The sequence below is a fragment of the Anneissia japonica genome, unplaced genomic scaffold (genome assembly GCF_011630105.1).
Source record: "Anneissia japonica isolate Jap-2015-1 unplaced genomic scaffold, ASM1163010v1 scaffold287732_len518695_cov146, whole genome shotgun sequence".
NCBI classification, from domain to species: Eukaryota; Metazoa; Echinodermata; class Crinoidea; order Comatulida; family Comatulidae; genus Anneissia; species Anneissia japonica.
In genome coordinates this window covers 77,219-93,623 of record NW_022755000.1, presented here as the reverse complement: position 1 = coordinate 93,623, position 16,405 = coordinate 77,219, and the positions used below count along the sequence as shown (strand labels likewise).

The 16,405-nt window shown below is 34.0% G+C and overlaps 2 protein-coding genes across 2 annotated transcripts in view; one reads left to right on the top strand and one right to left on the bottom strand.

Annotated features, from left to right (window-relative positions):
• Positions 1–2,749: 2,749 nt before the first annotated feature.
• On the bottom strand, positions 2,750–14,752 carry LOC117123323 (trichohyalin-like). Its single transcript, XM_033269209.1, has 13 exons — positions 14,680–14,752; positions 13,821–13,980; positions 11,906–12,170; positions 11,412–11,520; positions 11,071–11,168; positions 10,822–10,901; positions 9,862–10,068; positions 8,938–9,113; positions 7,819–7,946; positions 7,112–7,267; positions 4,827–5,054; positions 4,003–4,095; positions 2,750–2,856 (listed from the first exon to the last, which is right to left on the bottom strand). Exons 2-13 carry the CDS (start codon positions 13,961–13,963, stop codon positions 2,794–2,796), a joined length of 1,746 nt encoding a protein of 581 aa, XP_033125100.1. The 5' UTR covers positions 13,964–13,980; positions 14,680–14,752; the 3' UTR covers positions 2,750–2,793.
• Positions 14,753–15,382: 630 nt separating this feature from the next.
• LOC117123318 (cilia- and flagella-associated protein 299-like) overlaps positions 15,383–16,405 on the top strand; it is a 3,796-nt gene continuing 2,773 nt past the window's right edge. Inside the window, exon 1 of the mRNA XM_033269203.1 lies at positions 15,383–15,586. Coding sequence (XP_033125094.1) covers positions 15,479–15,586 — 108 coding nt within the window. The 5' untranslated portion in view covers positions 15,383–15,478. The remainder of the gene's footprint in view (positions 15,587–16,405) is intronic.

Here is a 16,405-nt window from a genome sequence, read left to right as displayed (position 1 = left end):
GGGGGGGAGGAAGGGTGCGACCACGCCCATGGAGTAATCACTTCAGTTACAGTATATTGTATCTCGAGTGATATAATCGGGGTTGCAAGATTATGTCTATCGTTCAAGTACACAATTTCAACAATTTATTCGTTGAATATTCGTTGAATAGGCCTATCTATCAGAAAGAGAAATTGCACGAGGAAAATGCATTTCAGTTGAGCGTCTAACAGTACTAGTAAAAAAAATCATAAGGCACTTGCACTACGGAGTCTTACTCATGGGATGTTTAAATAAAAAAGATTAGTTTAGTTCAAAAATAGAGGAAAGCACATAAAGCTGTCTTTCAGTGAAAATCAAGTCTCGTCTCACTTTAGCATTAAGATTTCTAGCTGACGAACTGACGATTATATATTCAATGCGTTTGTAATAATTAATTAGGCCCCTATCCAGCACAATTTCGTTCCAAATATGATTCACATCACACCAGGTAAGTATAGTCCTTTGTGGAGTCACACACTAGAGTAAGATATTACCACATTGATCGTGACCTTTTGGTTGCTATATGTGATCAGTTTGGTTGGAAATACGAAGACATTTTTGAAGAATGGTGATGACAGCGTGCAACGATGAAGATGATTATATTATTTATGTTGATGTGACGATGATGAAGGTGATGTCATGATGATGATAACGATGAATGACCATCATCACTTATGGTGATACATAAAATACATAAATGATAAAATACATGGACACATGTTTAGAGGGCGCTATATAGAAAATTTAGAAAAAGTACAGTATTAATAAGAAAATGTGATAACATTATTGGTCACTCTTAAGAATTAGTCCCAATTCCTAAACTTTTAAGCTGATGGCTAGTTCTAATCTGTTGAGAACAGCGGCGAGCCGACATCAATTGTATACTTCAAATTTTTTTCTATGTTAGCCTCACCCATTTTCTTTTATAGCGGTGGATTCGAAATGGAAGGGCAAGGGAAGGACTTTAACAGATAGAGGAAAAATTTATAATGGCACCTCTCAGAGTTAAAGTTGAATATAATTTTCTTTTCTTCTCCATTTTATTTTAGAATTAAAAAATAAAAACTTGCACCCCAAGTTCTCCTACCCTGCCACTAAAAATTTTCCTACCACAAATTTTTAACATAGATACCTCTAGGTTCCTGGAAATGCTACATTCAGACTCAAAATTAAGTTTTCAAAGCAGTGTTTTCAACAAAATGACATGCCTCCGAGCCTGCCGGTACCGCAGATAGTTAGACATCGCATAATATCAGCGCCCCACTTAATCCATTATTCCTTTAGTCTCCCCCTCCCCATGTCAATACCTTACGTCACAAGATACATTGAGCTACACTCAGAAAAAGCCACACTCTTGTAAACAATGCTAGAGTAGGGGTAAGTAGGTACAAATTGACCGGAAAATGATTTATTTTTAGCAATGTTTCACGGGCCGGATCAAAAATATTGGTAGGCCAGATCAAAATCTTTGGCAGGCCAGATAACAATCTTTGGCAGGCCGGAGTTGGCCCGCGGTCAAAAAACTTTGAATAGAGATTTACGTCATACCCCACTGGATTCTCTACCCGGGCCCAGCCTCCAGGACCAAAGAAGCTCTAGTCAGGGGTCCCAGGTCTCTTTGTTACGCCACTGGACACATAATATAATGACCAACACATCAATGATGGTAATAATGATCATAATACAAATTATCGTTGCAATGATAAATTGTGTAGAGGGCGATACATAGAAAAAAGTTAATGTACATCAATTCAACCAAAATAGCATGTTAACAAATAAAATTCAAGCAAAAATATATTCATATTTATTAACCAAAATTTAAAAAAGTTCCAACAGCAAATCATAATAATTGATAAAGTACTTGGTATGTTGAACAACACACATATATAATTTAACTTAAGACATACAAAATGACTAGGCCTTATACCAAATAAAACAACAATGAATAATATCATGATGGTTAAAAAACTACCACTGATATCAATAAGATAACATAGAGACAATACAAAACAAATAACACACAAGTATACAGATAAGGAAGATAAAATGGAATGGATTTTGATACAAAATGACTAGGCCTTATACCAAATAAAACAACAATGAATAATATCATGATGGTTAAAAAACTACCACTGATATCAATAAGATAACATAGAGACAATACAAAACAAATAACACACAAGTATACAGATAAGGAAGATAAAATGGAATGGATTTTTAAGTACAATTATTCAAAAAATAATATTTTTTTTTCTATCTAGTAAAATAGAAGACATTATTTTATTAATTTAAACCTGTTCATTTGTTTTGTTGATATGAATAAAAACAGTTGATCCACTTATAAAATATAATAGCATAAAACTCCATTTTAGTAAATATATATACCTTTACATACATATATAGCATAAAACCTCATTTAAAACTTTTGTGTCTATATATTTTAGTAAGTATATATACCTGTGTACATACAAATATAATATAAATTAAAATAAGCACAGAAAATCTATGTAGTAAAAATCTAAAAAATATAGCTGACTTATCAGACATCACTTTAAATGCTGAACATTTTGCAATTTAATAATTGATGTATAATACTATAGTGACCATTTTGATGCCAAAAAATTCATGTGATACTTTGACCTTTACCATTTTCTCAATAGTGGTATTTCTTATAATAAATGTGTTTTAGTGCAACTGTGTGTGTTGTGTGTAGTATATATATTTTTTTTTTATAAATTTCATTTTGCACATGCGACAATATAAATTCATACTTCATGACACGCTGGCACTTAGATCATCGGTTTTCTCTCCAATTCGCATGAGACGGTTATGTTCCTGTAAAAATTTAAAGAGAATAATCACTATTTTATTAAATTAGTTTTTGACTGAACTCTTCAAAACTCTTTTGACTCCCTTAATATAACAAAACCGAGGACATGGATTTGTTTAGGCAAAGTACATTTTCTGGTTTTTTTTAAGTTTCACATTTTGTGATTTTAATTGAACTGTTTATATATAACTGTAATTTTTTATATTTTTTTTAATAGAATTTTATTTAAATAGGGTAATGTAATAGATGAACGGATGTGCAATTATACATAAAAATAAGAGATGATGGGTACACTGGCATTAAAAAGTTAACATCTTACCATCGATACCTGTTGCTTTACGTGGTTGCATTTTAAAAAATACATTTATCTTCAAATTCGTAAAATTTACGCTAACAATTTTTCCTATAGTTTTCATTTATGGCAGAACCAGCCAATGATAATATATAATGATAATTATGATTATAGTAAGGACAACGATGATTATACAGTAATATGATAATAATGGCAATGATGATCATCCATTAATATAATAATAATAATAATAATAATAATAATAATAATAATAGCAATGATGATAATAATATAATAATGACAATGATGAATATAATACCGTAAAACCATGAATTAAAGCCCTGTGCTTTTTCTTTTTTTGCGAACTTTGGATGCGCTTCTTTTCAAGATGGGCTTCTTTTCGAGGCTACTTTTGCAAATAAAAAGAGGGGGGGGGGGCCTTCTTTTCAAAATGAATGCTGTAAATTTTGGGAAGTAGTACTATAAAACAATAAATACAGCTGCTGCAACATCAATCGGTATCATGGAGTGTATTAATTGGCATTAAACCACCTAAATTACTGTATATAAACCAGCGTGTTTTAATTTATTTTGTTTCTTTGAAATTTATGTACAGTGTATGTACTGTACTATTTCGAAAAGAAGCATGTGCTATATTGAAAAGAAGCCCATGGGGTGGTTTTCGAGATAGGCTTCTTTTCGAGGCTAATTTTGGAAACTAAAATAGGGGCTTCAATTAGAGATGTGCTTAATTTCGAGATTAACCACTGGGCTTCAATTCGGGGTTTTACGGTATGGTATCAATGAAAAGTGTTTCTGTTGTATAATTGAGAAATCATAAACATCTGACAAAACTTACTCTTGCGGTTTCACTTAGTACATACTGATCCTCCCTCATTTTGATCCTGTGCTGCTGTAGGGTTAGGTAGTTTTCTTCTCTGTTAACATGGGCCTGCAAGCAATAATGATCAAACTATGACGCTAATTGTGCTTAAGTAAGAATTGTGTTCAATTATCATGAAATGGCATTTATCAGAACCAACCATTGGTGGGAGTGTGTGGAACTCCCAAAGAATCTACATTTTTCACTTTAGGCATTTATCAGAACCAACCATTGGTGGGAGTGTGTGGAACTCCCAAAGAATCTACATTTTTCACTTTAGTGCATCAGAACACACACAACAAAAATTAAACATGTAAAAGCAGAGACAGTTAACACTTTCCAAATTGAACCATGACCTATAATTGTGGCAAAGATATATATATATATATATATTTATGAATGTATTTTTCATTCAATGTTATTTGGAAATCCTGGTCATTGTTTACGAAGATATATCCTGCAAAGGACCTTAGGATCCATAACCATAGGGCAATGTGGCTGTATAAGCCAGTACATCGGTGTAACTCCCTACTCGTCTTGAATGATATACTGGGTTCTTTAAAGTGCAAATGAGCAAATTATGTACACTTGGCCTACGGTTTACAGTCTGTGTACACTGGGCCTACGGTTTATATTCCTTATCCGAGAAGACTTATTCCACCAGCAGAACCATAGACAAGCATGTTGCTCGAACCAGCGTCGATATTATGGCTGTAGGTTGAGCTAACCCTGCCTTAACCGCTCTCTGATGGGGGAAGTGAGGCTTAATGATTATAATTATTAATTATTATTATACCCACCTTGTCCAATTCGGCTTGTTCTCGTAGAAGCTTTTGTTCTACTTCTTTCTCCTGCTCTAAACATTGCAACATTTGCCGTTTTAGTGTTTCAGCATTTTTTCTCCGTAGGTCAAGAAGCTTTCCTTTAAGGCGTTTACACATCTGCTCTCGCTGTTTGCGTGTATACTCTGCATTCCTTACTCTGTTGAAGAGATCATGCTCCACCTCCTCGAGTTTGTTGACCTCCTTCTATAATATTAAAACACAAATCATGTTAAAATTCAAGGCCAAAAATTGAAAAAAAATATTGGTTCAGCTACTTAACTTTTATAGAAAAATTTTTAAAATGGATATTTCGAAAGTGTGAACCAAACCAGCTGGAACATATACCCCAACAGGCCAATTTTTTGCTGAGACTAGGCCTAGTTGTACAATAAGGTGCTTTCGATTGCATGATGTCAGATCTAGGAAGTAATGATTTCCCATAAAGTGGAGGGGCAGGGGGGCAGATGATATCCCTGTTGAGAGCAGAAATCTCTCGAAAGTGGTCACAGAGTAAAAAACTGTGACAATTTAGGGGTTTCATAGGCTTATTTAATAAATTTTAGAGGCTGCTTTGTAAAAGGTACTGTATATAAAATTTTTATTTTCTTCCATTAAATTATTTTTCCCCCCAAGGTGTTAGGGCCATCTCTCCCAGCAAGGGGATCCGGGTATGCCTTATGCATGATGTTGAGTTCTTGCTTTCCTGTGAATTCTAAGATGTATGTTTGGGTCAAATCTGCCTTGTGCAAAAAATGCAAGATGGTCACAAATGAGTGAATTTGTTCTTGGTTTTTGTCATGATTGGAAGTTCCGATATCTTGCATTTACTCAACTGAGAACTGTTTGACTGGAAACAAACTCTGCCTGCATAGAACTGTAAAAGGCAGTGGTGTAGCAGATATAAGCTCTTACTGCCTAAAGCCAGGGGCCCAGGAGCCTCAGGGGGCCCAGCAAATTCAAATTTTTTTTTTTTACAAACGAAATAACCAAGGCCCTTTTCCAAGCCAGTCTCTGGTATTTATTGTAATATTATGTCTATCAGTTATCTTAGTTAATATTAAGTATGCTTTTTTGGGGTAAATTTACGACACATAAACTTATGCTTGTATTCTTAAAACAAACTTCAGTCGAACTTCGAACTAGAACTTCATTTAGTACTTGCAACTTCAACTTCAACTTGTATTCACAAACAATTTAGTCAAAGTTCTAACTGCGACTAAATCAAGTCCTAGTTGTAGTTCTGCTGAAGATGACTGGCAAGCAACCAACAACTATAAAACTAACTAATGAAAAGAGCTAATTTTAATAGCAGATGAAATTTTAGAGATCTGGTAACGCGGATGAATATTAAACTGTCGTCTGTCTTTCAAAAACATATTTCCTCACAATTCATAATAGACCATTATTCGCCTAACTAATATTCTATAATAATAACTATATTAGTCATTAACATCTAACGATAGAGAATTTGAACTGTCACTGAAAATTTGCTTTCTTTGGAGAATTATTACAGTTGAGGTCGAGCGAGGCCGGCGCTATATTTGTTGTTGTTGCAGTGAAGCTACGTGACCACAACTCGAGGTGATTTCGTGCAAATCAGGAACTGCTGCATGTGGCTAGCAAAACATGTTAATTTCGCCATTTGGAAGCTAAGCGTAATGTCCCTTTTCTTGAACACACTGGAGATACATTAGACCTATTTATACAATAATTTTTTATTCATTTCACTTTATTGTAAGTTACAAAAAGCATGTTTTTAGTGGGGTAAATATTTAAAGTCGGCGATTAAGCCTGACCTGGGGCTGACTAAAAAATCGTCTGAGGCGGTATAATATTCGTCGAGGTTTGCGTGATTTAGTCGTAGTGCTAGTTGAAGTTTGTTTTAAGAATACAAAATAATGTAATTTTGAAGTTTTAGCTTGAACTATGACTAAAGTTAATTTTAAGAATACCAGGGTCAGAATTTGAATGTGTAAAAAAGGCATTAAAATACTTCATAGAATGCTAAATATGCACAGACCCCCACCGGGGGCTCTTTGCAGTCCATCATCTGTGGCCCCTGGCTCAGGGGCTTCAGGCCTCTTCATTACACTGCTACTAACAGACAGTAAAAGTTTTATTACAACTGCACTGACTAATGTGTAGGGGAACCTAGCAATACTATCCTATACATAGGGTGACCCTTCACCTAATGTCATCCAAGAAGTTGTGGTAACAATATACAGAAATATAATTGATTTGATATTTTAAATAAATTTTACCGTTATATGTTTTAGATTATCTTCATTTTCTCGTCGTTTTGAATCTTGATTTCTTTTCTGGAACCTATCCTCCCACTGTGTTTCCTTTTGTTCGTATTGTCTTCGTTTCTGGAGAGAAAACTCTTTTAATCGCATCTGCTTCCGAGATTCATGAGCCTTTAAGAAAAGAAAGAAAAACTGTTATTGATGGTATTTTTTATGTGGTTTAATATTATTGTGACATTTTAATATGTTGTATGTAAAGTTTATTTTAATAAATTTTTTAATAATTTTAATGTGCAACTGGGTGAGTGGGAAACACTGAATTTTTGTTGCAGCGATTAAGTTTGCTAATTGTTTTTCCTGCCAACTCACTCAGTTGGTTGTTTTTTTGGTTTTTTTGTACTTTTTGTGTTGTTTAGGCAATAAACAGAATAGGAATAAGAAAAATTATTTTGATAGAGAGAATTGAAGTGCCATGTCACAGAGCAAATAAATGAATGTAGCTGTGCATCAAGACATTGAAATGCACAACACAGACTAGCCTTGAATGGAACCAACAGGCTCTGTGACTTTGACACTCTATATAAAGTGCAAGTTCCATGGTGTAACTATGGGCATGACACTCATTCAAACAGTACTGTGCCTTCTTAACGGTTTTATACACTTTGACATTATCAGTACTGTTGTCGTTGTTATTGATATTACTTTATTATAACAATATCTACCTGGAGTCTGCTATTCATTTTTTTACTCTTGAGGTCTAACTTGGCATTCAACGCAGATTCCTGTAGTTGCTTCTGAAGGATGAAGTTGTCTTGAAGTCTGTTACGTGTGTCTAGCAGCTGTCTTCCCTCTGGAAATTAAGAAAATATAAAATTATATTAAAATACTGATTCAGACATACACTAAATCCTGGTTGGAAAAAATAAACAATTGAATAAAATAATCAAAATTCCAGAAATAACTATAAATTTAGAGCTACGGGGGAGAATACAAAATACAAAACAAAAATTGATAATGGGAAACATTCTTTAAAAATATTTCTAAAGCCCGTTCTAAAAAACTAAATTTTATTTCACAACAACATGTGACATGCCTAAATATGGTCATGATGACATCACATCATGACCATATATCTGTCAAAGAAAATTTAGTAGCGTTAACAGAGCTTTAGAGACATGTTTAATCACTTCAAAATGTGCTTTTTGGAAGTGAACATGGAAGGAAGATTGGGAGAGAGTTAGATAGAATGATGTGGATCCATGGATAACAGAGTAGTTAGCAGGCGTCCCAAGCTGGAGGAAGTCATTTCCGGGAGATCCGTAGTGGTGGATTGAAAGGCGGGGGTGGGGCAGGGAGAGACTTTTATAGATGGACGGTTGACACCTCAGCTCCACCATGGTTGGAGGTGAAGTAAGAAAATTTATGATTTAGGCACCTCTAAATGGCCGGAAATACCCTCTCACACACTCATCGGCACTAACGTCCATGAGAAAATGTATGGGTTATTTCCAGGATATTCTCGCTTGCTTGCGGGAGTGCAGGAGGCTGCCCTGATTTCTGGAAGACTCTCATGAGTTCCAAGAGACTTGGGACCCTTGAGTTTGGTTTGCAGTATTAGTATGTGTAAAGACTGCACAGCTTAGAGATGCTTGGAGGTCTATGGTAGATCAATTCCAAATGGTGACCACTTCCAATTGGTGACCATTTTAAACTGGTGACCAGTTGGAAACTGCAAGAACTGGTTCATCAACTGGAATTTTTACCTGGGATAGGGAACATTAAGCAGAAAAGTTTGGGCATTTAAACAAATAAGAATAAGAATTGAATTTTAAAATTCCTACCATCTCGTGATTTTTCTTCTAAGTTTGATTTGGAGACAGTCAGGTCAAGACTCAATCTCCGCCTGTTGTTCTCAAACTGATCTCCTTTAATTTGTGTCTTCTTCACTTTTGTCTCATAGGCTGACTCTATCTCATTACCAACTTGCATCTTATCCTTTGATTCAGCATGATGGTCCCTGTGGAATGAAAAAAAGATATCAACTCATGATTATTTACTACAAAAGGAATCATCAAATAATGAGTATTTGTGACAAGGGAAACTTTACCTAATGATCAATGGGTTTATATCACACTCACCACCAGAAAAACAAATACATAATAATGTGGGATGAAAAATCATCAAGCCTCCAGGGACCGGAAAATATTTATGGTTGTGGTCTTAGAAGAAGCTGGGTCAGAGAGTTGGGTCACCCACTAGCAATAAAAATAAAGTTCCTGAACAAAAGCACAGATGATGGGAAAACCATGCTTAGTTTGAGGAAACAAAATAACTGTTTTTTGGGTGGTTAGATTAAGGTGTGTTTCCTCATTTATCAATAAGCTAAGCTGCTCAAGAGAGCAGCTTAGCTCAGTTGGCTAAACTGGTGATAGCCAATGTGTGCGCGCTGAACTATGGAGATCTGTTGGTCCCCCGTTTAATACTCATCGCTGCTCTGCAGGTTACGATAGCGCACTGTCCTTTGGTTTAAGCCATTGGTCCTGTGCGCATTATAGCCCATGTGCACGTTAAAGAACGCAGAGAACTCTTCGGAAAAGAGTAGGGGATTGTCTCCCAGGGTACTGCGCAATTGCCATCAGAAGGACCCCACGGGGAATAAGTCTGCTTTGGAATTTCGTGGATTATCCGTGGTGTTTACACCAAATATATCCATCCATCAATAGAGATCCTACTTAAGTCAACCTCAATTAACTGTCATTACTTACTTGATGTGTTGAAAGTGGATGGCGCGTCTCTTTTGTGCCTCCATGTTTACAGCGAGGGCAATCTCTGCCAAATCTCTGTTCAATTTAAACGTCTCCTCCTCTTTCATCTTCAATTTTTTTGTGTACTCCTCATTCAGACGCATTACTTCTGTTCTTCTCATTTCAATCTCTGCAATTTTTGCCCGATACTTTCTCTCCAAGTCCCCACTGAAACATAATTTATCAAAGGTTTAAGAATGGAATTTGAGTAACACTGATAGGAATTGAGATTATGATAATGAATTTGATATAATATGAATAATGATGATGATGATGATGATGATTAAAGTGATAATGATTAGGTTGAAGAAGTTAAATTTATTGGTTAAACAAGCAGATAAAACCATGTTTGAAACTTTGGCTTAATGTACATGCTGAACGTTGTCTATACACAACATTAAAAAAAGTTTTAAAAATGTGATATACAACATACAAAATGGCACAAAGATGTAAAAAAAAAAAAACAAAAAACAAAAAAAAAAAAAAACAAACTGCAAAACAGCCATAAAGATGTTCAGAAGTTTGAACGGTTTTAAAATCCGAAAACTTCTAAAATATCAAAGTTGGTAAAAATAGTTAAAAGTACTGAGGTTGAGACATTAAAACATTATAAAGATAAAATTTTGATTGAAAAAATTAAAACCAGTTTAAAATGTAAACAGCTAACATTAATTCAACATTAAATTTAATTTACCTCTTCCACGATCCACTGATAAACAAAATGCAATGATAAAATGATGATAATGGTAGAAATTATAATTATCATCTTCATCATTAAATGTACTGATGGTGTGGTTATTAAGGTTATATCATATCATTTACTTCAACTTTACATGCAATACATATTGAACTAAATTTTTTAACATTTGGTGGTTAACTCTTTGTACAAAGAAGAGACAATGATTAATGATAATCACTTACACAGAAACAAAGACTTTTCTGTCTTCATCCTTATCTTGTTGAGCTTTCGTTAAAGTTTGTTCAATTCTGGATTTGTTCATCTGCAGGAAAGCATAAATAAAATGTTCACTAAAAATGAATAATTTTAGCAGATACGACAATGAAAAGTGAAAATATTTATGCAACAAATGGAAAATAACTTTTCTTTTTATAAGTTATACAAAATAAAATAAATAAACAAAAAAAATATGAAATGTCATGTCAACATACTTGCTCCTTTCTGTGCACATGGTCCCTGGTAATGAAAAACTCTTTCTTTTGATTTTCAAGTATTTTTCGGGCCTCTGCTTGCTTCTTTCGTAAAATGGCTGGAATTCATTTTGGTAGGCAAAAAAGGAACAGAAAAAAAAAGACCAAGTACTGTTAATTCTGGCAATTAACTGCTTTTTGTGAACGTCTAATGGTTTTCAACCAAAGAACAACACTTCTAGCTGGGCAGCACCTGTGCAATAGAAGACCTCCAAAATTGCTAAGAAATCTTCCACCACCACAAGTAGCAACCTTTCTTTATCACCTGATAAGAAATATACTTAATATTGTTGACGTCTTACCATTCTCATAGTCTCTCATGGTTCGCCGAAGCTGCTGTTGATTCTTTATTACATCTCCCTCTGACCTTTTGAGTTCACGTTCTTCTTGTTTATGTTGCAACATATGATCCTATGGTTAATATTAATGAATATTAAACGATGGTATTTACATCACATTACTTATTAAATTTTATAGCATCACATCTTCTTCAATGATGTTTACTTAAAAATTTTTCTATAATTTTTCAACTTATAAGAATACATTCCTCATTTTTTTAAAAACTTTTCCTATATATTTATATGATATCACTTATTGTACACATTATATTATTTGTTAATCAATAATTTATTACTTGACACATTTATTATGAACATACTTTTTATAACACTACTTGTTTAAACACATTTTTACAATATTAATTATATATTCTGAAATAAACATCACATTCACTCTAAAGATTGCTCTTGAATTACTTTATATTTCTAAAATTAAAAATGTGAAATTTATTTCCTACCTCAATTACTTTCATTCGTTTATTGAAGTCTTTTTCATCTTTGATGATCTTGGACATCAGGTCGACAACTGTGTCTGCCTTGGGTTTGCCCACACACACAGTAGTTTTAGTGGTGGGTGCTAAAGGAGCTAGCTCTGGCTTTGTTGCACCATTTTGTTTTGAGCGAGCTTGTTTTGTATCTATTACTTTTCCTTTAAGTTCAAAGGTATGGGTGTATTTGGACGAGTCCAGGTAGCCATCGGGTCCACATTTCCGTTCTTGTTCTCTAAAGGATATTTAATAATAATTTTTATTAACTAAACTATCAACAGTATCTGGGGTGGTGCCAAGATTTGCCCAACGGAGGTGGGAGATCCGATGTCTCCCAGTGGGAGGACCAATGTTCTTGACGAGTTCTTGCAATGTGGATGTGGTGGGGTATAGCCCAAAATCTCTCAGAAGTGGTGCAGGGGGTGACGCCCCAGAAAACTATGACAATGTAGGGATTTCAAAGGTTTATTTAATCAATTATAGAGTCTACTAATATGTAAAAAATATATTAATTTTTTTCCAACGAATTGTGTTTTTTTAAAATTGTAGGTAAACACTGGGGCTAAAAAAGGGGCATAACCACACTTTTCTCTCCAGTTTTCATTCATAAATCTGTATTTAATTAACTGTTAAACCATTTTCGTCAAACAGTCTTTGTGATTTATAAAAATCAGTTGTACAACATATCAAAACAGTTATTCCTCTGGAGTCTAATAATACAACTCTGAATAACTCTAAAATAACTCCGAGTTAATACAACTCTATATTAAGCTACAACTCTATAAATAGGGAACCTTAAAATCAAAAGTTGACAAATTTTTAATTTCTGTTTCTGTTTCTCTTGGATAAACATGACATACAAGGATATTATGATCTCTTTCAAAAGGTTAACAAAAATGTGTCAACTTTTGATTTTAAGGTCCCTATTTATAGATAATATAGAGTTTTATGCTAATGGAAGCTGTAGCAGCATTGATGGTTACGAATATTCAGGTCTGCAGATAATGCTCGCCAGGAAATTTCAACAAATATAGTTGGCAGTTCTCAAAGAATGTATTGATTTTAATAATTTCAAAAATACTCGTAAATAAACATAAATTAAAGCAAAAAATAATTAAAAAAAAAGCCTTATGCCGATTTTTTTAAAGAATCCTGTATCAGAGACAAGTTTTCTCGTCCAATCAATATTTTCATTTTTTTTTTTTATAGACATAATGGTATGTGACTGGTAAATAAAAACACATCTTTTAAAATAAATTTATATTCAAAACATTATATGCAAATGGAAAACAATTAGAGAAAATTATATGTATGGTATTGGAGACTGACAAGTAAATTGAGGTAGAATTCACAATAATTGGGACATTTCACAGATTGTGGCTCTTAACAGTACAGTAGGTGTACAGTACAGTATAACTTTTCCTTTAAGTTCAAAGGTATGGGTGTATTTGGACGAGTCCAGGTAGCCATCGGGTCCACATTTGCGTTCTTGTTCTCTAAAGGATATTTAATAATAATTTTTATTAACTAAACTATCAACAGTATCTGGGGTGGTGCCAAGATTTGCCCAACGGAGGTGGGAGATCCGATGTCTCCCAGTGGGAGGACCAATGTTCTTGACGAGTTCTTGCAAAATTCGTTAAAAGAATTTTATATGGACTGTATTCGCATATTAATAATGAATTCACTTAATCTTTTAACTTTTATGGTATAATCGGCCCAAATAAATGCCTACATTTTATCTTTTAATAAACATTCTTATGATGTGTGAGACAACGTAGGTGTGAAACGTAAATTGTTTGAGACTCATGCATTATGTGTGAGAGTTAGTAGGTGTGTGCTACTATTTAACGTATAGTATAGTATACGACAGTATATTATTTACCTGAGAAATGCAGCATATTCTTTGCCATTCTTTTTGTCGTCCTCTCCTTCATAATCATTCCCATGGCTGACCACAAGAGTGTCATATCGTGACCTTATTCTTGGGCTTGTATCAAATGGTAACACAAGCTTTCCTGATGTCATTCTACTAGGCCTAGGGCCTATGTGAAAAAAAAAAGGATTTTAGCTAGTTTTGCCTATAATTTTTCCAATATATCTCATCTTTATTTACATTTTATTTGTTGTCAACTGTTGTCGGTAATTTATTCCTTTTTTAAAATTTCTATTTGTTGATTGGATAAACTCCACAATTAGTATATTACACTTACAGTATTCTGAAAAAAAAAATGGCAGCAGAATTAATTTGAAAAAAAAAACCAAAAACCCAACATTATTTTTAATTACAAAATAAAAAGCATCATCATGTCCTGTACAGTGTAAGTAAAGTGTAAGGTTACCTAAATTAAGGAGAGTAGGCCTAGGCTAGATAGTTTGTTTGTGCTTAAAAATGCTTGCATTAAATTACGCGATACAATTTAATTTAATCCATACTGTAAAGTGTTTTAAGGATGATACTGTTTTAATTGTAAGGAGGATATCTAGTAGTACTAGCCTAGACCCTAGCCCGGCTAGCCTAGTAGGAGGAGTCGGACCTCTAGCCCGGCCTACCTAGATAGATAGTATTAGTAGAGGGCCTAGGCCTAGCCTAGGCTACTCACTAGGCCTAGGGCCTAGCCCTGGCCTAGTCTAGGTTGCTGGGCCTAAAATAAAGCAGAAAAATGTACAGAAATATGGCATAAATATTATACTGGATTGGCTTTGTTAGCATATACATTTGAAAAGTAATACTATATACTTACTTTACTCGACAAGACTTGAATCTAATCAAATCTCTGAACAAACCAGATTTGCTATGGGTATGCGTGTACTGTGTTTGTGTTTAGGACATAGAGATATAATAAGAATAATAGCTCTATGGTTTAGGATGCTCTAGTTCGTAAACACGACATTGACCCCTAATAATAATCTCTATGGTAACAAAGTAATCAAGGCTCTGAAAGCTGTGACCCCGCTTGCTAGTCGCTTTTCCAGAACGTAATTGCCCAATGATGATTGTTAGCTTTGAGAAAAAGACAAAAATGTACTTCACCTTTCCACAAATTGAATTTTCTATTCAAATATTTATAAGATGATTTAAATTGCTTTGATCATTTATTTTAAAATTGGTGACAACAATGTAAAACAACGTCCGAAACAATGTGTTTCCTTCCAGGCAACTGGATTTCTTTTAGGCATGTCATGTTGCATAGGTTGCTAAGCAACAGCTAACATATATTCTTTAGGCTGTATCAATCCACATCAAGGCCTAGAAGTTTTTGCATAAAAATTTCAAGAAATGTAGACATTATCAAACTTAATTTTTTCGTATATACAGTACTATTTAGAATTATATCTTTATTTTAGTGAAACATACATTCTAAAACAAGTTACAATACAACTGCCAACAACGAAAGAACTACTTTGTTGTATTAATTATTAGAATTTTACAACAAGCGGTGTGCCTATGTTTCGGCTTTGTTTTGATCGTCGGTTTTTGATCGACGAAAGAAGGGGACGTGAGTTCTAGGTTTTAATAATTCTTAATTCACTTGGTTGGAAATGGAGGAAGAGGTGGCATCGGGAAGTGATAATATTGTAACAGAATTTAGCACATATGAAGACTTTCTTGATTCTCAAATAACGTCACTGGACCTTTATTACCTTGAGGTAAGCTAGGCCAGGATTGCCAGTTGGTGGTACTTTGTCTGTTCAGCCGTAGAAACAAAGTCGGGACCGACTAGGCCTACTTTCGTTAATGACAGGAAGTGATCTTCTTGCCTTTAACCGGTTGTTGAGACTAGATAGAGAAAGTAGTTCTATTTTCTCTACGTTGAGACATAGCATAGGCCTAGGCCTAGTTACCAACCTGAGAGATTTGAAATGCGTGAGTAACTGCACCATTTACGGGGGGGGGGGGGGGGGGGGGGGCGGAGCTTGGCCGGGAAGGTGAGGGGAGCTCTCCGACAATATGTACAGTCATTGTTGTATGATGAGCATTTTTAAGCTGTTTCAGAATTTTAGGAGTGTCTGTTGACAATACTGGCTGGGTACATAAACAGAAATATTATTTTAAAAACCACATACAATTTGAGTTTCAATGTATGTTGAATTTGAGAACCTGAACTAGGCTTACCTGTAGGTCTAGGCTAGGCCTATGATTAAATATGGTAAAAATGAGGCTAAATTGTCATAGAAAATGCGAAAGAACAACAAGGACAAACAACCGTACAATAATAATAATAATAATAATAATATTAATAATGGTCTAATATTAATAATAGGCCTAGTTAAAGTTCTCAAATTCAACTACAACAATTCTTTTCAGAACTACTTACATGGTGTACGGTAAGTTTCAACATATATAATAATAATAATAATAATAATAATAATAATAATAATAATAAAAATAATAATAATAACAATTAAATAATAGTAATAATAATAATAATAATAATAATAATAATAATAATAATAATAATATAATAA

What these genes read in the sequence shown, in the direction of transcription:
- LOC117123323 (XM_033269209.1), bottom strand. Translation starts at nt 13,963, where the DNA reads ATGACATCAGGAAAGCTTGTGTTACCATTTGATACAAGCCCAAGAATA. An exon ending in GAATATGCTGCATTTCTCAG is followed by an intron (nt 12,171 to 13,820) that starts GTAAATAATATA and finishes AATATCCTTTAG; the next exon opens with AGAACAAGAACGGAAATGTG. An exon ending in ATGTGCACAGAAAGGAGCAA is followed by an intron (nt 10,902 to 11,070) that starts GTATGTTGACAT and finishes GCTTTCCTGCAG; the next exon opens with ATGAACAAATCCAGAATTGA.